A 21,456-nucleotide genomic window follows, 5' to 3' on the forward strand; every position below is an offset into this window, starting at 1 on the left:
GCATGTAAGCAACAAATACGATCCGAAAATATAATTGTACTCTTGAATGCTAATCAAGTGATAGACCAGGTGTTTTTAGACTTACAGTAAAAACGCTTCCACTGCTGCGCATTCTAATCACAGGCAGTCGATGGTTCGATAGATATTAGCCACAGCTGTTCAATTATGGCTCTGTTTAGCCTCTGTTAACATACTAGAAACAATCGAATGTCATATAGCAGCTGTTAAATAATTTTTCGGCGGCACTTAGGAAATCTTTTTTTCATAAACCGTTGCTATTTCGTAGCGCACTGCATGAGCATATTATCCGAATCAATTGTTCAATTTTTAACAATCTCATAAATCATTAACATAAGTTTTAATGAGCATACTAATGCTTGCTGTTAATAACATTTCAGTGAATGTTAAAGTTTTGAGGCGCCCAACAGTAACGAAAACGTAGTGAAGAAAAAAAACAAATTTACAATTTTTAGTAATATACCATCTGCAATTATTGCGCAGACAATCAGCAGACAATGTCGAGTTTACAACGTACAATACTTAAGTCGAAACTGCCACCCACCATTCCGAGTGGCCGGATTGGCAGAGCGTAAGTTTTTCCCACGAATTTTTATTATGTGGGCGGAGGATGGAGGACACGCTATCTAATTGATATAAAATCATTACAGAGATTCCTTTAAAAAGTCACGTATAAGGGACTACAAGCCATGCATGTGGAACGAGTTCTTTGCCGAGAAGGCAGATGTCGCCGTGGATGAGCAACGTACATTTCGCGTCTATAAAACTAAACAGCCCGAGAAACCGGGCCCCGTCTTGTTATTACTGCACGGTGGCGGCTATTCGGCGCTTACCTGGGCGCACTTTTGTGTATGTATATTATATATTGTGGCTGTGGAAGAGCGATAATAATATCCTATCACTATCCGTTTTACCTTTAAGTCGGAAGTGACAAGCATGATACACTGTCAGTGCCTGTGCATTGACCTTCGGGGACACGGCGACAGTAGAGTGGATGACGAGGACGACTTGTCGGCAGACACTCTGTCAAAGTAAGTGCTAGCCTGTTGCTTTTATGTGTAAGTGGGTGTGTGTGTGTATGTGACTAAGCGTTTTTGTGTGCACTTAGGGACATTGGCGATTTGGTCGTGAAACTATATCCCGAGGAGGTGCCACAAATCTATGTGGTTGGCCACTCAATGGGCGGTGCTATTGCTGTACATTTTGCATATATGGCGTTGGTGCCGAGTCTGATTGGCATCACAGTCATCGATGTCGTCGAGGGCACGGCAATGGAAGCTTTGGCTAGTATGCAAAGCTTTCTGCGCTCGCGTCCCAAATACTTTCAGAGCATACCAAATGCCATCGAATGGTGCATACGCAGCGGACAGGTGCGAAACGTGGACAGTGCCAAAGTCTCGATGCCTGGACAAATAATTAAGTGAGTGACGTCAGCGTGAAAAGAGCTTTTATTTTATTGATTATTATTTTCGTTCTAGCTGTACAACGAATAAATTGGCAACGAATGATCTTCCCCTGACAGATGAAGTGCTAGAGGAGGCGCATCATACAAGCATGTTTCCCAATGCATTTAGCATTTCCGAAGATGAAGAGGTGGGCAATGCCGGTGACGATGGAGCCGAAAGTGTCGACTTCAAGAAACCCACAACGACCAAGGCTGCAACGGATGCGGCTAAGAAGTAAGTTTTCTGATTTTTAAGATGAAAGACAATTAACCTTTTAATCCTTACAGCTACACTTGGCGCATCGATCTGGCCAAATCGGAAAAGTATTGGGTCGGCTGGTTTTCGGGCCTTAGCGACAAGTTCCTTAATTTGAGATTACCCAAACAGTTACTTCTGGCTAGCATCGACGGACTAGATCGCACCCTGACCGTTGGTCAGATGCAGGGACGCTTCCAGATGCAGGTGTTGGCACGCTGCGGTCACGCCGTACACGAGGACCGTCCACACGAGGTAGCCGAGGTAATCAGCGGCTATTTGATACGCAATCGTTTCGCGGAGGCCGCTGGCGAGTTTCGCTGCCACATGCCATCCTGTTAAGCGACGTCCTTGTACAATTGTAGCACAAAATGTCTATTTTTAAATGGAGCATTACAGATTGCGTATACATATATGTACACACAGAAACATAGAGAATAGAAACAGAAGATATACTCGAGACGTAATATCTATATATAAATATATACTCCAATAATTTATTCGATTACTTAAACAAATCCATACGTATTTTCAAGTATCGTAGTTTTTCTCGTTTTGCCAAATTCCATATGGAACCAGCATAAAGAGTGAGCAGACCCGAGTTTGAGGTCTTCCAATTGCTTTGAGTTGCGCTTCTTAAATTGTTGGAGCTGTGCGTTTTTGTCTGTATTTAATATGTGCCAGATGAAATTAAAACTGATACAAAATCATTATTATATTATGTCAAGTAAATAAGTTTAATTAATAAAACGCTAAAATGATTATAATGGACGAATGTAAATTTCGGTTAGCGCATAAGAGTATGCAATTGTTTTAAGTAAACGCAAGAAGTTCGGTTGCTCAACGGTTTTTCCAATTTACTCGCATAACACTATTTCTATACGTTAAACATTTAACACATTTTATTTTAAACTTCATTCTAATCCACAAAGCGAAAGCCTCCGTCAGCCTTCATCTTTATCTTGGTCTCCAATGCACGGATGCGATGCAAACGCTCCGATATCTGATCGTGTATCTCGGGGCGGTATTTTTTTCCCTGCCCGAGCGCCTCCATTTCAGCGAGCCAATCTGCACGCTCGTTTATTTGATCCAGCACTGTGAAAAAAATATTTAACCGAGTACAAGGCCAACAAATTCTAACCGACTCACGTTCGTTAATTATATCATTCTCGGTGACCAAACGATCTTCACGGGAACGACGAAGCGGCTTTATAGCCGGATCAGGCAATTCAACCCCTGCCATGGTCAATTGCAGCTGGGATTTGGCCTTATCGCTGATCATGCGATTGTCCACTTTCGGGCGATAATAGGTCTTCTCATAGGCGCCGCTACCCTCAATTTGGCGCAGGTTTTTTCGTTTGGCATTGCGCGCGCGCTCCAGTATAGCCAGGGTTTCCTTATTAAGATCATTGTTGGTGTTGGGACGCGGCGGTTTGGGCAACGGCAGCGGCTCTCCATTGCGCAGACTATTATCGATTTGCTTGCGCATAACCATGGACATCTTGGACTCCTTCATGAGCACTGCAACGCAACAAGGAACAGGTAAGTGGTACGAAAGACTATCTATACTTACGCTTCAGTAAATCGGCTGTCTCCTTGCTGTACTCCACTTTTGGCGCATGAAAGGCGCCGCTGCCACCGGGCCCAATGCGCTCGCTCGGCCACAGGGGCAATTGCTCCTCATTGCCATTAGCTGGCGGTTGTCCTGCTTGTTGCAGCTGCTGCTGGTGTTGCTGCTGCTGCTTTAGCAGGCCCGAAGTCAGCCCATCTAGCTGCACATTGTTATAGCGATGCCTGTTCATGTTGTGAATCGTTCGAATTTTGCTATTATCTGATTTGAGTATATATATATATTTCGATTCCTTTTCAACAGTTGTGAGTGTGTGATTGGTTGTACTTCAAATAACAGGAGACTCCGCCGGAGACGCATGGCAACCTACGTTGTTAGGCAACCAGGTTGTAGGAAAACAGACCCACCCAGCCACATACATCCCAAACACATGTTAATTTTTGAAATAATTTATTTAAAATAAATATATATGTTTGTATGTATATGTGTATTGGTAGTAGGTACACTCTTGAATGCTCACATTTGATAATTCGTTTCGTTCTTCGCCTGCAATGCCCCGCCTTGCACGCCCCCCTCAATCCCATCTGACTTTTAATGTGATTTGATTTATGTACTATGTAATTAACTTGACTTTATGCACAATTTTTGTTTATAGTTGAACCTTTACTTATTAAACCATTTTTGTAGTTTGAACATTTCTATGGCTATCAATTTTGTCAATATATATATATATATATATATTACATATATTTCTTTGCAATTTGTAAATAATAACATAACATTTTTGTTGTGTTTGTGTGTTTTGAGTGTATATTGTAATTGTTTAATAAAAAATCAATTTAGATTGTTTGTCAAGCATCAGCCATATATATATGTATGTATATACATTTTTGCAATTTTTATGCATTTCGTTCAATTGGTACACACAACGTTTTCATTTAAGCTAACAATTTGTTGTAATTTTCTTATAATTGTCTGTGGCCTACAGCGGTCCACTCTCGTTTAAATTTTAGCTTAAGCTTAGTTACAAAGCAATCGCGGTCGATATTTGACATATATATACATATATATGTTTATATATAGCAATTCTCAAAACAATAAACAACATAATCGATTGCCATCATTATCATATACAGCACATGATTACAAAACAATTGAATAAGCCTAAAAGCGAAACAAAACATATAAAATATATATCTGTATATATATATGCGTTACAATGTCCGATAACATGCATGGGAGTTTTTTGATTTTTTTTTGTTTTTTTTTTTTGGCTTATATTCTTACTACTTATACAAAATACAATATGTGTTGCGTTAGCTTTATGCTCCTAAACCTTTTCTCCGCATTTCATTACAACTCAAATATAAGACAATTTCTTTAAGTGTTTACAATTACAGTTTAAAGTTTTGTTTTCAGCAATTATGTTCCTTTAAATTTAAAATAAATTATGTGTATATATATTTTTATATATATATATATATATAGTTCATTATGTGACTTTCAGCAAGCAACGTTTTTGATTCGCGTGTGTCGTGTGTATCGTGTGTAGCTTCAAACATGTTTTATTTTTCCAGCTTTTCTAGTTCTTATAGTTGCGAATATAGTAATCTTAGTCAGTCTCATGGTCACGATGCAGAGTTTATAATATATAATTTATTAACATATGCATGCACATAATATATATTTTGTTATATATATATATTGTATGCAATTTCGTCGTCGACGTCTGAATTAGAGCGGGGACAGCGTCAGAATAGCGTAAAATGTTGATCAAATTTGGCCAAATTTTCCTATAGAGAGAAAGTTGTGTTTTGTTGGTTGCTGGTTTGTTGTTATTGTTGTTGGTTTTGTTGTCTTATTATCTTGTTGCATTCTGCATTGAGTTTGCGATTAGTCGGAACTACATTTAGACATGTTCAACTTAAACATTAATAACATTGGCAGCAAAACGGCGCCTCTGGGTCGACTCTGGGGCTGTGCTCTAGCTGTGCCAAGTGGCTTGGAGTGGGGGAGTTATCAGCTAGACCCTGCCAGTTTTGAACGGCCAGCCGTTGCACTATGGTTGCAGCAGCTCCAGAGTTACACAGCGGTCGCTTCATTTAACGTTATACACATACACACTCACAGATTTAAAGACGCTAACATGGAAAATAAACTTAATATTTAAACAAACTTTTTAGTGTCTTACATAACTAAAAACGATTACAAAACACGGTCAATCCAATTGAGTTACAATATACATAAACACACACGCACGCACGCACACAGACAGACAGACACACACGTACATAACATTTCAACATTGAATTTCAATATAGCCAAAAGAATACACTGCCAACAGTTTAGTTCATTGCCTGCTCAGTCATTTGGCGACACAGCGTCTCCAGCTGCTCCAAACTCTTGAAGTCATTCATTTTATATTCATGTGGCGGCATATGAAAGCTGTCCTTAAGTGAGTTCATGCTTAGATTGATGAGCTGCGGCTGAGACAGGCAGTGATCCACATTGTTGTTGTTAATGTTGTTGTTATTATTATTATTGTTGTTGTTGTTAGGCTGCTGGCAGACACTATTGCTACAGATTGCGCTACAGGCAATTACATCGTCATTACCATCACCAGGACACAAACAGCTGCCATTGCCGACTGCAGCAGCGGCGGCAGCAGCAGCGGCAGCAGCAGCTAACACTTCCAGCTGCTGATGATTAATCAAATTGTTGTTCAATATATTGTTATTATTATTGTTATTGTTGTTGCTAATTAATATTTGTGGCGGCTGTTGTTGCTGCTGAGCGGATTCATTTTGATTTGCACTACTAACCATTACCACAGCGGCCATCGTCTTCTTCGGTTGCTGATCCACAGTGGATACTCCATTGGATCCAGTGAGACCATTCAGGCTGGGCTTGCGCTGCTGCTGCAGGTTGTCATTGTTGTTATTGGTGAGCACACCCTGGCCTGGTTTAAAGATCAGCTGCTGCGGCTGCTGTGGTCCACCGGCAACCACAATTAGATTATTCAGTGAGCGGCGATGATGCGGCGGCGGTGTCTGTTGGGGCAGCGCTGGAAAGTGTTGTGCGTGTTGCTGCAGTATTTGCTGCATCTGCTGCGCATGCTGTGAATGATGCTTTGGGGGCTGCTGCTGCTGCTGTGGGTTATTCATAAAGCTAGGATAGGAGGAGCTCTTGTACTGCTGCGTCTGATAACCTCCGTTGTAGTCAAACTGCTGTTGAGGCGGCGGCTGCTGCTGCTGCTGCTGTTGCTGATGATGCTGCAACGGATGCTGCAGGCAGCTCAGCGAAAAGTTCAGCATATCATTTGAGTTCTTGCGATGATTGATGCGATCGTTGCTACCGTTTTTGGGATCACACTTGCGGGTCTTTCCGTTCCACCTGACCAGAAATAAAAGATATGGATTTTAGTAATATTAAATATAGGGCTTCTGTAGAGCACTTACCTGGGTTTGTTCATATTGTTTGTTGTGCCGCCTGTTGTCTTCACATGATGAAGCTTTGGCACCATCGACATTTTAATCTTGGACAATTTAAACTTAAGCTCCTTTAATTGATTGGCATGATTTACAAATGCCTCGTTGTGTATAGAACGATCCAGTATCCACATAAACACACCCAATGTTTCTTCATCCTGGGCACAGTAAGGATCTTGTTGCAGAGCATTACTGACCAGATCGATAACCTTGAGGAAACGCAGTCCAACATTCTCCTCTTCAGAAATCGATTCTAAGGGCTTCATCGGCGTCAGAACAATGTTTGTGAGTTCCTCAATAGCTGTACTGATCTTCATCTGACCCGTATGCAGCTCCTGTTCCACTTTGCTGAGTATGTGGGAGCGCTCCTTCAGCTTCTCGATGCACAACGCCAACTTGTGCGAGGCCCCCTTGGTCACGCCAACACTCTGCAAAAAGTCTTCACTAATCTGCAGCATTTCCTCGTACGTCATGTTCTTGAACAGCTCGATGTATTTATGCAGACGCAGCGACTTCAGCCACAGGCCAATCCCAGACATACCCACATTACGCGTTTGGAATTTAATGTAGCTGGGCTTAAAGTCATCCAGGCGGGTGTCCGAGGTGCTGTTCGGTAGTGTACTGTTGGCGCGATGATGCTCAATGGACAGCGAAAAGCTACGCGGCTTATTTGCAAACTGCGCCAGGTTCTCCGTTGAATTGGAGCAGTTGTCGTTTACCGTGATCACAGACGAGTTCGATGAGTTCGACGAACAGCTGGAGATCGTTTGAGTGGTCAAGCTGTTTGAGCGTCGCGTCTTAAGCGCCGCAATTTTGCTGTCCAGGCTCCATCGATTAACGTCACCAAACTGATCGCCCACATAGCCCATCAGTATGGAGGCGTACGGCAGTTGCGGCGGAGGTGGTGGTGGTGGCGGCTGCAATAGCTGAGGAAGAATGGAAGCAGCTTGTGAAGGAGTCTGCAAATATATTTAAAAAATCGTTTAGAGTTCGTTTTCATAGTAAAGGGACTTATCTTTCTGCCAGACATGTTAAAATATTCCCAACCTATTCGGACAACATTTGATTGCAGATTGTTTATATTGGAGCTATGGATAGCTACGATGCTGATACAAAGGTTTTTTATTATTCTTTATTATATCAGACTTGAATATTAAATACATTAGTTTGTATAGAAACAGACATGCAGACTGACAAACCTTCATCAACTTCTCTCGTCATTTTCATTTAGAATATATGTCTTTGCTTTATGGGAAAAATACGTCTCCTTTAGCACTTTACATTATGTAAGTGACAGCTTATAATACCCTCTGACAAAATTGTACTTAATATTGTCGCTTACCTGCTGTTGGCTAAGGTTGCCGCTGCAAATGCCGCTTGTCTCAGCACTTCCATTGACAACGCCGTCGCAATGGGTTGGCTCAAAGTCGAGGATTTCGGTGCCGTTCTTGCTGAATGAGGTGTCATGATCATCGTTGCCACCGATGCCCAAAATGGAACCCGCTGCAGCGCCAGCAACGACGCCATTGACCAGCGACGAGTTGCTGCCCAGGGAGAGTCCTAAGCTATTCTGACTAGATGCTAATTCGTTCAATGTAATACCATTTAAATTATCACAGAGTGGATTGATCGAGCCACAGGAGCCGCTAACGCTGCCTCGCCATTCGCCTGGCTGTCTGGGCAGCTGCTTGCTGTGGTGTCTGCTGGGTGGCGCAATAGTTTGCCAATCAACGCTGCGCGTCAAGTTGCCCAGCGATGAGGAGGACGAAGATGAGCTATCCGAAGTGGTGCCCGTGGTCATTTGCAGTTGCAGCTGCTCCGGTTGCACAAAGTAGCTGCTGCGCTTGTTCGCCTGTATGTGATCCTCGAGATGCCGTAACCACACATTTAGCGACCGTCGATCATCGCTGCCAATGGCGGGATGTATGAGCATATACGAGAATATCTGCTGCACCAGCTCGGTGGGCACCAGCTGTTGAGCTGTGTCCTTTACCGCGAGCGGTATCAGCATCATGTAGCTGAGTTTGGCCTCCTCGTTGCCGGGCTTAAGCAACGGCAGCATATTGAGCACCTCGTGCAGTATATCCTCCTTGCGTGCGTACAATTTGCGCTCGTCTGCGCAATGTGTTGGGTTTGTGCTGCTGGTTATCTGAAAGTCGCTGCCATAGCAGTGCATTGAGTCCTTGTCCGATGAGGAGGAGGACATGCCGTCTACTAAATCGTTGGACTGACACATTTTGTAAGCACTCAATAGGTTTTGCAAGTAGGCCGGATTATTTGCATTGATGTCAATAACGACGCTGCTCAGAGTCGACTGGCATGTCCCCAGATTCTGTGTCAGGTTGTTGTCTATGGAATACTGTAGAAACTTAAGGCTCGGATAGCGCAGTCGCTTCAGCAGCGCATACATGACCACTGTGCGCTCACAATCGTTCCACTTCTCAAACAGATTCGTCACTGTCGTCACCTGCTCGCAAAATAAAGCATTTGTTGCCGCCTGTGTTGCAGCCTGTTGGCCGTCGCCGTTGGCATTGGAATCAGTTTGGTTGTCGATATTGGGATTGGGATTGGGATTCGAAGTGGCGGCCACATTGGTGCCGCCACTTGTCGTTACTGCGGATTGTTGCTCCTGCAGCTGCTGTTGTTGTGTGCTAGTTACTCCAGATTGCAATTCGTTTAATGGATTCTGAGAGTCGCTGCTGCTGCCCGTGGGCAGCGCGTTGTCTGTTCCTGTTGTGTACTTCATATCGTTGTTGTTGTTGCAGGTCTTCAATTACTCAATAAATAGTTTCGTATGGATTTATTATTTATTATTACAATCGTTACGAGTTTGTAGTGTATATTTATTTTTTGGTTAAGTTGCCAGCTCTGCAATTAGAAACAAAAACGAATTATAAATAGGATAAGGTATCAATTTACAAGAAAGTAGCCTTTTGTCTTGCTTTTTGCCGTGCTTTCAGTTGTGAATACCCCTAACAAATTGTTTACTCTGATATTGTTTCATTTCCATTTGTTCCTATAGCTCATTCGGAATATTTACAAAATGCACTGCGGAGAGTTTCAATTTTTTTGCATTGGTAGAGAGTTAGTTTAATAATTGTGGGTCATGCAATGTAGTGTATACCAAGCCGCGTGATCAGCACAAATCACGTCACAAACGGAAAGAATTTTTCCCCTGCTTTAACTGTTGTTGTTGTTGTTGCTCCCGTTTCGGGCGATAATAGATGTCAAGCGGGTATGTCGCCGACGCCGACGACAACATTCAAAGTTAATCAAATCAATTTTTTGCTAATTTATTAAATTTACAAATGCTGCGACAATAACAAAAATTGCAACCTGACAAATACGACAGCGAAAATATGAATTATGATGAAATGTGAAAAGGAAAAAAATTAGCATTCATTGTGGCCCGTTCCATAAGTCCGTCAATCGGACGTCGGACGCCGGAGGTCGGGAGGCACCTTCGGTGGCTCTTATCAGAAAAATAAATAAATAAATAACGAGTTTGGTACATAACACCTTCGCCTGGAGCTTTGCGGTGGCGATAAATCAATAATAATACTACACATTTTCAAATCATTATTTACCTATTAGGTTTAAGCTTGTCTAGCCAGGAGCGAGGGCGGCCGGGGGACGGAATGATTCTCAATAAGTGTGGTTAGGTTTTTGCGATTTACACTTTTCATTTAATTTCGTTACGCTTTATTTTATTTTTTCTTCTTTTATACGCTGTGCTCATTTCGAACGGGTATCATAAAGCTTGTTACAGTAGATGTTGTAGTTGTTTCGCTAGCGACTTTCTTCGATTTTTTATTGCTGTTGTTGTCTACTGTTACAATTTTAAAGCTCTCTCAGCAATGCAGCTGTGTCAATGTACATACATATATGAATATGTTTGTATGTATGTGTGTACATGAGCAAGCATTAAAACATAACGGACCCAATTACAGTATTAAAGAGCGGTCAAGTGGAATTTACTGGTTTTTTTTCAACTTTATTTTAGGTGGGATTTCACATTTTTTTTTAATTGAAGCTCACAATTACGTTTGAACAATATTTTATCTGCTAAAGCTAAAACCAAATGAAAGAAAAAAATTATAATCTTCACAAATGGCGCGCTTCAATGTAACGGTAACTAGGCATATCATACTAGGCAACAGTTTCAATGTTTGAGGTTATGTGTTAGTATTGCTGTTAATGTTACACATACACCCACACACAAACAGCTACGTTATTAACCGGCCTAAAATTACACACCAATAATAGCTGTCAATTCGCCAAAGTTTAATAAGCGGCACATACATACATTTTTTTTACAGGGAAAAACAGGCATTAAACAACAATAACAACTGCCATTGTAGGGTACTCACAAATGTTTTTCATGTATAGCTGCTAACTCAGCAACAGCGATCGTATTCGTTTAGCATTTTTATTTTCGCGCTCTGTTGTTTTATTTTGAATTTTGCATGCCTAATATAAATTTGATTATCTGCACTCGAATAAACACAAACAGAAATGAGGATTAAACAAAACGAAGCCAGGCAGGCACAACCCAGCTATAATTGCTGCAACGGGCACGCTATGGGGAGCACTGAGGATGGCAACTGCAGCGGACAACCCCAGAAGCAGAAGCAGAGCAACAACGACGGCGGCGGCGACAGGCGAGAGAATGACGATGATTGGCGCTGGCGTTGGTGGCGTCAGCTAATGTGGCTGGCGTTTTTTAAAATGGTGGAGCCTGCTAAATTACTTCTCAGCACAGCAGCAATGCAAAGCGAACGCGCGCCTTTTTTTCGAATCGAAGGAACTAGCATTGCTACTGCTGCCCTACGCTGGCAGTGGGGGAGAGCACATCTATATATTAAATACATACATACACACAGCTGCACATATGCGGCTGTGTGTGTGGCGGAATGCAAGCGACAATATGTCGCGCGCTACAAAACGACCTACCGACCCCAAAGCAAAGCGCGCTCTCACATGCACACACATACACACGGGCACATACGGAAACAGCCAGAATGCACAAGCAAAAATTGCGGCAAATTACATGAGATTACAAAGCAGGCATTTGCTCTCATCTTCTTCTTCGCAGTGCCTCTGGCTCTGTTGTTGTTTTTATGCCTGCTTTCGCAACCCAGAGCGCTGCACAATTGTTTTCATGTCGCTTCTTTTCAATTGCACACTTTCGGTTCCGTTTTGGGCAAGTGCTTCTGTCGTCCACACATACGCGACAAACATGCTCGCTGTTTTGTTTTGCTGCTGCGACGACCAGCTGCCCCCAAATCACGCCCCACCCACCCAGTCATAGACAAAACGTTAACAACAACACAATACCATAGACTATACACTGCGCTCTGCGCTTGTGCCAAAATCGTTCTATTTTTCAATTACCTTTTGCTTTCTATTCGCTTGCTCGCGCTGCAAACCTTGAAATTATTTTCACACAGTTTTGATCGTTCCGAAATACGAGCATATTTCGTTAACTTGATATGAATATGCTATCGGATCGCGCATCCATTAATTTTTGTATAATTTTCACCTTGACTTGGCTTTGTTATTCTCTGTATTTCAGTCTTGCAAAATCATACTACATCGCCTTTTTTAGCTGACTCTGGCATCACCACGACATACTTGCGCGTGCACGCAACACATTTTGGGATAAAACGAAATAAAACTGCACACAACTGTATCCGCTCGCAGTTGCTTGCATTTCTTTTTTTGTTGCAAATTTATACTATATTATTATAGTTAATTAATTATTAATTCACGCAAACGCGACGACGTTCTCGCTGGTAGAAAGTGCTGCTGGAGATGGTGATGACAAATAAAGTGAAGTCGGGTTGGAGTGATTCAGCTCACATGAACTGAACCGCAATCTAACTAAATTCGATATGTTAAATAGTATAATTTAAATCATGGTGAATTCTTATTTTATTTGATAATAACTAATTGGGAAATAATAAAAACTTTAAAATTGTATGATAACATTTTTAAATAATATGTACTTACGTTAATGTGCTAACTTGAAATAAAGCTAAAATAATCGAACCAGTTTCCAAATTTCGCTGCTCAAAGAACCGGTTCCACCCATCTACCGATGCTTAGTTCATCGATATTTTTGACTCTGAGGCTGCCACCCTGTTAAAACTTCGTTCAACCCAACTTGTTCACATACAATATACGAGCTAGGGGCTAATGAAAATGAAAAATTGTTATTGGAAAATTGAGTGCTACTGCAAAACGCAATTGCAATGCACATTAAAATAAGTAGCTGTCGAAACACTGCGAATTGTTAATTTACCGCGCAATCAACAATATAACCCATCGAAAATAATACTATCATAAAAACAAATAAGCTGCAGCTACCGCGAGCAAAAACAACAAAAACCACATAACTTTTTTGTAAAAAAATGTTTGCACAAACGGAATCACATAAAAACAATTTTTTGGAGCATACAAAGGCGGCACGAGAGGAGCGCGCCCTTGAGAAGCGACGAGAGGAGGCTGCCATTTTGTTGCAGGCGACTCTTAAAGGATATGCAGCCCGTAGCAAGTATCAGAAATGCATAATGTAAGTTCGCTAATAAACGTGTAAATACCCCTTAATTCAGTACTGCACATTCCCATAACCACAGCAAAGACTTTGACGCCCTTTTTATGAGCTGTCATGGGGGCGATGAGAAGGACGAGAAGGATACGGATCTGTTGCCCGCTGTTCATGCATATCCTGTGCTTCGTCGCTATCTAACACAAATCAAATTGGACAAAAGCAATGGACGCACGCGTGATCGCCTGGAGCGCATCTGTCGCTATGTTAACCGAGCAATGGAAGTGGATAATCCAAAATTGTCGTATGCGGCACTGTGCTTGCACAAGGAGCGGAGCCTGCCCTGGATTGGACACATTAAACAATTGTTGACCAATTGCTTGCAGCTGTTGCCAGAACTAAAACCGGAGAATCATGCAGATAGCATATCACTAGCCCTCTTCTTACACACACTCATTGTGTTCACTGCTCCTAAATCATGGGCCATACTGCGGAATGCCCAATTTGAGCGACTGCAGCCGGCCATGCAGAAGATCTGTTGCAACGTTCAGGGACACTTGGTTCATCACGGATTCTATAAGACTATGCGGGTAAGTTTGCATTAGTTTAGTTGTTTTGTTTGAAAGTGTGAATGACAAGAATGATATCATTGATAATTTCAATTTTCAGATTATTCTCCTAAAAGGAACCGCACGCGAGGAATTGTCCGTCAAACCGGTGACGCTCGTTGCAATAATCACGCTTTGCCTACGCCCCCTTATCGATGGCGATTACAGTCGCAATCTACTTTCACAATTTCTCAGCGAAATACTTTCAGTGCCGGCGCTTATTTATCATTTGCATCAGAGCGTTCCGCAGTGCATTGAACAATTCAGCTCCATGTCGCTGCTAAAGCGAGCCTTGAACATATCGGAGGACTATCGATGGTTCGAAGAATTCGCTGCCAGCATGTCGGGGACCAAATCTCTGGCATATTTGGGCAACATTGTAAATATGTTCAACATTGAGAATTTAGCCGAGGCCAAGAAGTTGGCCTATCCACTGTTGACTGTAAGTAGGAAACAATTTACGTAATTGCCATATCTTATGTGTGATGTTTGCAGGAGACGACCACATCGTTGCTGGAATTAATACCCAACACGGTGACCACCAAAGGCGTCTTCACACAGTGGCACGAGCTTCTCGGCTGGCACACACCCTGTGCGGAACCTGCGCAGAACCAGAATGTTGCACTGATCAAGAAACAGTTTCATATGCTGTGGGACCATCGCTGCATTAAGCTGCTCCTCGGGGATCTGCTGAAGGAAATCAACGAAAACTACGAACGCATTGAGTTTCATTCACCGCAGCAGCCCTCAACCAGCAACTTGATACGTCGCGCTCTGGAGCGCAGCTCCACACGTGGCAGTGGTCTATTGGCCAGTGCTGCTGGCAAGCAGGCAAAGGTGCAATGGCGCAAGCTGGACAATGGCAATGTGGTTCAGGTGTCACGCATTTGTGGCATGTATTATGCGGCCTTAAATACACTCTCCCAAATGAAACTAGACATTTTGACTGGCATTTGCTATAATGACAATGTTCTGTACGATATCTGGCTGCTGCTGACTTCATTGGGACCCAACTGCGGCATGAAGGAATATCTGGACTTGTTGAGATGCGAGACGTTAGTGCAAAAGCCACAGATAGCCATGCTGATGCTGTTCTGTGACTGCATGACACACTATGTGACGTAAGTTCTATTTATGATTCCAGCTTTAAGCTTTTTAATAATTATACCTCTCTATTTACAGCATTCTGGACGAGTATGAAATGTATACAGAACAGAATCCCTTTCGATTAAACGACTATGTTATGCTAACATATTTTCTCAATAATATTCTCTACAAACTAATCAATGACAACATTTTGGGTATGAATGAAACATTCGCATTTGGTTAAAAGTTTCTTTAACTAACTGGATTGTTTTTATCTTTCTAGGTGCCAAAAACATTGTACAGAATCCGGTATTTGTTTCACTTCATACGCTGTTGCTGTGTTTATATCGACGCGACTGTCGACGTCCCTTCACACCCCCAAATCACTGGCTCATCCCGGAGGTCAAGCCATCGACTTTTATCAATGATCTGGAGAAGGCCAAGCGCAATGCAATGCTGTTGCTGGCCAAGATGCCACATATTATACCGCATGAGGATCGGGTCAAGTTGTTTCGAAAGTTCGTACAAAACGAAAAGGCTGTGATGGGTCTGACGGAGAGCGCGTGTGCCTCACCGCGCTCAGCGCTGATTGTCATTCATCGGGAGCGTATTGTTGAAGATGGCTACCGTCAGTTAGTAGCACAGCCCACACATGCGCTGAAAGGTGTAATACGAGTGCGCTTTATCAATCAGCAGGGACTGCACGAGGCGGGTATTGATCAGGATGGCGTATTTAAGGAGTTCCTGGAGGAGACCATTAAGAAAGTGTTTGATCCATCGTTGAACCTGTTCAAAACCACCTCCGATCAGCGACTGTATCCGTCGCCTATTTCTTATGTACAGGACAATCATTTGCAATTGTTTGAGTTTGTGGGAAGAATGCTCGGCAAGGCTGTTTACGAGGGAATTGTAGTGGATGTGCCGTTTGCTTCGTTCTTTCTTTCCCAGCTGCTGGGGCAAACTCAGCAAGCGCTCTACTCCTGCATGGATGAGCTGCCCTCGCTAGACAACGAACTTTACCGCAGCCTAACATTTATCAAGCATTATAAGCAGGATGTGGCCGATTTGAATTTGACTTTCTCTGTCGATCAGGATGTCATGGGCAAGATTGTTACACACGAACTGCACCCTGGTGGCAAGGCGCGCGTAGTGAACGATCACAGCAAGCTGGTCTATATACACTACATGGCCTACTTTCATATGAACACACAGATTCGCGAGCAGACGCAGGCGTTCAATCGCGGCTTTCGCAGCATTGTCAATCCCGAGTGGCTATCTCTGTTTTCGCCGCCGGAACTGCAGCGTCTTATTTCGGGTGACACGGTGCCGTTGGACCTGAAAGATTTGCGTAAGCATACACAGTATTACGGCGGCTTCCATGACTCACATCGCGTTGTTGGCTGGTTGTGGGATATACTGGCCAAGGATTTCACGGAGGACGAACGCAAACTGTTTCTAAAGGTGTGCAGCTAAAGGACTTTTTAAATTGATCTAGTTTCTAATGATGTTTTTATAGTTTGTCACCAGCTGTTCCAAACCACCATTGCTGGGCTTTGCGCACCTTGAACCGCCGTTTTCCATACGCTGTGTGGAGGTGGGCGACGATGAAGATACCGGTGACACTATAGGCAGCGTTATACGCGGCTTTTTTACCATACGCAAAAAGGATCCGCTTAATCGCCTTCCCACCTCATCCACTTGCTTCAACCTGCTTAAGCTGCCCAACTATCAGAAGAAGTCAACGCTCAGAGATAAACTGCGCTATGCCGTCAGCAGCAATACAGGCTTTGAGCTGTCCTAAAACTGGAGCTGGAGCTGGAGCTGGTCATGTAGCTGCTACATATCAATTGCGTATTGAGCTTTCGGTGTTGTTATTTTTTTTCCTTTGTTGTTCTCGGCCCATAAGTCTTGCAGAAATGTTGTTATATATGTATTCTTTTTAAAACCCCCACTTTTTATATTTTTATCAACATTTTCATGTTGAATTTTTATACTTGTAAGTTTCTTGCAATTGTAAGTATATGTATGTGTGTGTGTGAGTGTGTGCGTGTGTGTAGGTATTTTATGAAATATATTTTTAAAAACCAAATTTAAAAAAAAAAAAATAAAAAATATATATCTATATATGTATATGCATAAACGTATAGCTGTGATAAACATTTAAATAAACTAACGACAAATACACAAAAAACAAAAAAGAAAAAGAAGCTGAATTAACGTGAAATATAAAAATTAAAAAAAAAACCACATAGTTAAATCGAAATTAGTATAAGATTAAAACGAATATTGTATTATACGTGGCTTGCGTGCGATAAATCCGCAAATTGCATAAGTTACATGTAAAATATTGAAACCCTAAAGGAACAGCAACAATAAATCTATATGTCTGATTCATGTGCAAAACGTAAGCTCGCAGCTCGTTTGCTTAATGTAAGTGTGTCGACTTTACATGGTAGCCTAAGCGCATTGCCAAAGATAATAAACAAATTTGGAAGCCAAAGGACAGCAATTAGTGAATGACTGCTCGAAATTTCCCCGGGTTTTTCCGGGAGCTGGCAATGAATGAAAGCCATAGACGAGGTCTGCGACGTTGCGACGCGCGCGCTATTAACACAAATCCGTCTGGACTGTGGCTTCTGTGCAGGAACGCTAATTGCCTGAGTCATGAGTAGATAGGAAGGAAGTGCACTTAGGTCTTCGTATAAGCTGAATTGTTGCGCAGTATTTCTGCAAACCTGGTCAAATTACCGGATACTCATTTGACTGATGACTCAATGTGGATTTCGTCAGATAAGAAAGGGTTTCTGGTTCCATTTACAATCTTTTATTTCACGAATATTATTTGACATTTTTCTATCGCAAAGGATCTCAGGTGTTCCGGTTTGCCTTTTATGCTCCAAGCTGTGCGTCGTTGCGGTTTTTGTCGGCCCAACTCTCCTTTGAGTCTGGCTCTCTGTTGAGTCTAGACAATAAAACTAAATTGCAGAGCCGACCCACAAACATACAATAATCATAACAATAATATCCAAAATGCCTCATGGACACGACAACAGTCGGCGGTCGGCGGTCGGTTGTTAGCTGTCGCTCATCGTTGGGCCATAAAATGCACATCCTTTGTGGCCATTGTTCGCAGCATCCCTGGGACAAAGTGTGATCGTTTTTATGACTCGCCTGTGAGTTTATGCCGACAGTGACGCCGACGTTGTCATTTTTGTCGTCCTACTGGTCCCCGGACAAGTGGCAAAAGGTGACTGCAACTGGCAGTCAAGTGGCCGTTGCGGCTGTCGCTTGTCTCCTGGCGCCAGTTTGATGTTCCTCTACAAATTGTTGCGCCCCTCCAGCTACAAGTACCGTTTAAGATTTGATTACGGCAACTTATCACAAGGCGGATCTCTCTTTGGTTTCGGTCCACGGTAGCGATACAATTTTTGGCTTCCATAAGCGGCAGCCTGTATGCTGATTTAAGATAAGTCCCAAATACATGTATCCTCTTCAGCCAGATGGGAGATTACCGATCGAGTGTGATTTGTGTATTAGTATTTACAAGATGAAACAGAAAATAATATGGCCTCGCTTATAAATTTAACATTTTTGTATGAGATCCGAAAGATTTAAATCGTGCCTAGCAAAAGTTTTATTGAAAATTCTGGAATAAGTTTCCAAAGGTTTCAATATTATTAAGACAAGATAGAATGGCCAACTTCCGTGTGCCGAAGATTAAATACGTTTGAAAACATAAGGCTTGGAGGAGACTTTATGGAATAACTTTATTTCCGTCCGATTGTTTCTACAATATTTGGATTTGAAAAAGCTCTGCAAATGTGTTGGAGGCATAGTCAAGCCCGTAATTGGTGAGTTTAGTCATGATGTCATGCAAGCCACATAGTTTTTCCATACAACTATATAGAAAATAGTATTATTCAAACTGAGACTATAAACAGACACGTCAACTCGACTTTGATACTGAACAAGAATATATATGCTTTATGTGGCCGGAGAAGTATAAAAAAAAACACAAGTATTTGGAAGGGCCCTGTTCTTGGCATTGTCTATTTGGATAAAATGGGTTTTCGGCTTAACAACTAAGAAATCTCTATTACGCTTTTCAATATAAACTCTTTTAAGCTAATAGGCCATTATGATTTGGCCCAGATCTAAAACATTTCCATTTCCATTTCCATTTGCATTACTATTTATAATCAAATGTATAGTTCAAAGAGATGCCCCCCAATGCAATCAATGCTATCAACATTAATACGGGCGCCCATTATTTAGCTCGAGCAACGAAAATGTAGTTCAAAATGGCGCACCCATCGCCGAGAGCGAGACAGCAAGATATGCGGCGCTGAGCAGCGACCAATGCGAGCTCTGTAGATGGGAGAGCGCTGACTGAGAGCCGTTTGAGTGGAGAAACAGGTCGTGCCGCTACCTGAAGCGGCGGAAGAGAGAGAGAGCCGAAAACTGAACCGACCGCATTCTGTTGGAATTGAGTTTCTAGCGCACGATTTTCAGAGCGCAACAGTTTCAATCTGAACAGCGTAGCGAGCAGTTCGTTAGCGAGAAATAGCAAGATTTTGAATTGAATAAAAGAAGAAGAAACAAGTTTTGAGCGTGATCAATAGACGCGTACTTAACATTATTAATATTTACTAAGAGTACTTGAGCTTAAATATGTTGGCGCTGCCAAACATTGCCGATCTGCGCATGCACCAGCAGATCGCCCACGAGATTTATCGCCAGCAAATTATGCAACGCCTGCCGGGTATGTAGTATATATCAGTGTTATCTATGCTTTGCCGTCGGCTATAACAACTCTTGCATCTCTTGCAGATCCACTGTGCGGCTTACTGCCCAATTTCGGCACACATTTTGTGGCAGCAGCACCGGTGCAACCCTCGCTGCCGGGCGTGGATGCTAAGCTGGAGAACAATGAATTGTGGCAGCAGTTCCATCACATTGGAACCGAAATGATCATCACAAAGAGTGGAAGGTATGTAGGGGCCATCATTTGCTTAGTCTATCTTTGTCAGCCAGCTTATCTCATACTCATAAGTATGGCATGCAGGCTGCGATAAGGCATAGAATGAGATCACAGAGCATGTTAGTAACCGCCATTATGATTGCCTCACTTTATCCAGACGCATGTTTCCCTCGATGCGCGTTTCGTTGAGCGGACTGGAGGAGGATGCCAGCTATTGCGTGCTGCTGGAAATGGTGCCCATTGGCGACTGCCGCTACAAGTTCTCCGGCTCGCAGTGGGTGCCAGCCGGCGGTGCCGAGCCACAGAGTCCGCAGCGCATGTTTTTGCACCCGGATAGCCCGGCGACGGGCAAGCACTGGCAGTCTCAGGCGCTGCTCTTCAGCAAAGTAAAACTCACCAACAATACGCTGGACAACAATGGACATGTAGGTGTAGTCTCCCAATTGAAACGCTCCACAGTCACTTATCAGAAAATATCTGCTTATCTCCCATAGATTGTCTTGGCCAGCATGCACAAGTATCAACCCCGTTTGCATGTCATTCGCACCGCTGATCTGACGCAGATACCCTGGGCTCCACAGCAGGCCTACGTCTTTCCCGAAACGGAGTTTATAGCTGTGACAGCCTATCAGGTGTGTGATCGAAGCCCCGATCGATCAATTCATCAATTACTAATATTTCCTTTCCACATTGCAGAATGATCGCATCACGAAGCTTAAGATCGACAACAATCCCTTTGCCAAGGGCTTTCGTGAGTCGGGTCAATCGCGCTGCAAGCGCAAGCTTAGCGAGTCTCCTCCTGCAACTGCTCAGGTAAGCCCAGCAGGAACAGGAGCCGCCAATGATATGGAGCGCACTGTTTCGCCGTCGGCTAAACGCATGCGTCTGACTGACGAGCTGTCGATGCCGCACCAGCAGCCCTCTGGTCTACGATTACCGCGCCATTATCTGTTGGATACACTGGAGGCCAATCTCTTTCTGTCAGCGCCACCGCCGGCCCTGCCATCCATTGAATATGCCAGACACATCGCCAGCTATCCAAGTTGGGCACGCTCGCCGCCATCGCCCGGCTCGTCGTGCGCCTCCTCCAGCTGCGACTCAGCCGCCGAGCCAGAGACCGATACCTTTGTGGACGTAGTGGGCACCACGACTAGCACAGCTGAGCCCGACCTGGAATCCGAATCGATTAGCCGAATCGCTGGTATTGCCAATGCTGCCGCAGCAGCTGCTGCCGTTTTGCCAAAGCCCAAGCGCAGAAGCTTCAGCATCTTGGACATATTAGGATCGAGCGTCTCGATTTAGCTGCTGTGCGGGGCAGCAGTTGCTGCTCCCATTTCAGTTGTTGCTCCTAAGTGCCTTATACATTTAATTAGCGTTTAGTTGCCAGCGTCGTCTGCGGCGTAGTCAGTAAGTTAAATTGTGATATTTTGCAGTTAATTAAGATTTCCAGGTATT

The 21,456-nt window shown here is 43.1% G+C and overlaps 5 protein-coding genes across 8 annotated transcripts; 3 read left to right on the forward strand and 2 right to left on the reverse strand.

The window, feature by feature from the left end:
• Positions 1-333: 333 nt before the first annotated feature.
• Positions 334-2,236, forward strand: LOC135438153 (protein phosphatase methylesterase 1). Its single transcript, XM_064696345.1, has 6 exons — positions 334-589; positions 669-867; positions 940-1,049; positions 1,127-1,438; positions 1,497-1,697; positions 1,751-2,236. Exons 1-6 carry the CDS (start codon positions 516-518, stop codon positions 2,058-2,060), a joined length of 1,206 nt encoding a protein of 401 aa, XP_064552415.1. The 5' UTR covers positions 334-515; the 3' UTR covers positions 2,061-2,236.
• A 313-nt stretch (positions 2,237-2,549) lies between these two features.
• LOC135438154 (UPF0193 protein EVG1 homolog) lies at positions 2,550-3,612 on the reverse strand. Its single transcript, XM_064696346.1, has 3 exons — positions 3,292-3,612; positions 2,868-3,239; positions 2,550-2,813 (listed from the first exon to the last, which is right to left on the reverse strand). Exons 1-3 carry the CDS (start codon positions 3,518-3,520, stop codon positions 2,638-2,640), a joined length of 777 nt encoding a protein of 258 aa, XP_064552416.1. The 5' UTR covers positions 3,521-3,612; the 3' UTR covers positions 2,550-2,637.
• A 902-nt stretch (positions 3,613-4,514) lies between these two features.
• On the reverse strand, positions 4,515-12,558 carry smg (smaug). 4 transcript variants are annotated; one of them, XM_064696340.1, is made up of 5 exons: positions 11,147-11,446; positions 8,119-9,644; positions 6,747-7,735; positions 6,111-6,681; positions 4,515-5,081 (listed from the first exon to the last, which is right to left on the reverse strand). In XM_064696340.1, the coding sequence occupies exons 2-5, from the start codon at positions 9,520-9,522 to the stop codon at positions 5,040-5,042; spliced, it is 3,006 nt and encodes a 1,001-aa protein (XP_064552410.1). In that variant the 5' UTR covers positions 9,523-9,644; positions 11,147-11,446; the 3' UTR covers positions 4,515-5,039. The 4 variants fall into 4 exon arrangements, with proteins under 4 accessions (XP_064552410.1, XP_064552408.1, XP_064552409.1 ...); XM_064696338.1 differs by lacking the exons at positions 4,515-5,081; positions 11,147-11,446 and adding an exon at positions 12,171-12,558 and having other exon boundaries at positions 5,436-6,681; XM_064696339.1 differs by lacking the exon at positions 4,515-5,081 and having other exon boundaries at positions 5,436-6,681; positions 6,747-7,702; positions 11,147-11,467.
• Positions 12,559-12,930: 372 nt separating this feature from the next.
• On the forward strand, positions 12,931-17,428 carry LOC135438083 (ubiquitin-protein ligase E3B). The gene is made up of 7 exons (XM_064696235.1): positions 12,931-13,350; positions 13,415-13,916; positions 13,996-14,376; positions 14,430-15,055; positions 15,117-15,235; positions 15,304-16,481; positions 16,537-17,428. The coding sequence occupies exons 1-7, from the start codon at positions 13,190-13,192 to the stop codon at positions 16,819-16,821; spliced, it is 3,252 nt and encodes a 1,083-aa protein (XP_064552305.1). The 5' UTR covers positions 12,931-13,189; the 3' UTR covers positions 16,822-17,428.
• A 1,882-nt stretch (positions 17,429-19,310) lies between these two features.
• Positions 19,311-21,456, forward strand: Doc3 (Dorsocross3). The gene is made up of 5 exons (XM_064696279.1): positions 19,311-19,782; positions 19,851-20,010; positions 20,159-20,426; positions 20,496-20,633; positions 20,698-21,456. Exons 1-5 carry the CDS (start codon positions 19,692-19,694, stop codon positions 21,301-21,303), a joined length of 1,263 nt encoding a protein of 420 aa, XP_064552349.1. The 5' UTR covers positions 19,311-19,691; the 3' UTR covers positions 21,304-21,456.

This window comes from Drosophila montana, unplaced genomic scaffold (genome assembly GCF_035044405.1).
Source record: "Drosophila montana isolate Dmon_TW-CO22-7 unplaced genomic scaffold, ASM3504440v1 contig_3846_1, whole genome shotgun sequence".
Taxonomy (NCBI): Eukaryota; Metazoa; Arthropoda; class Insecta; order Diptera; family Drosophilidae; genus Drosophila; species Drosophila montana.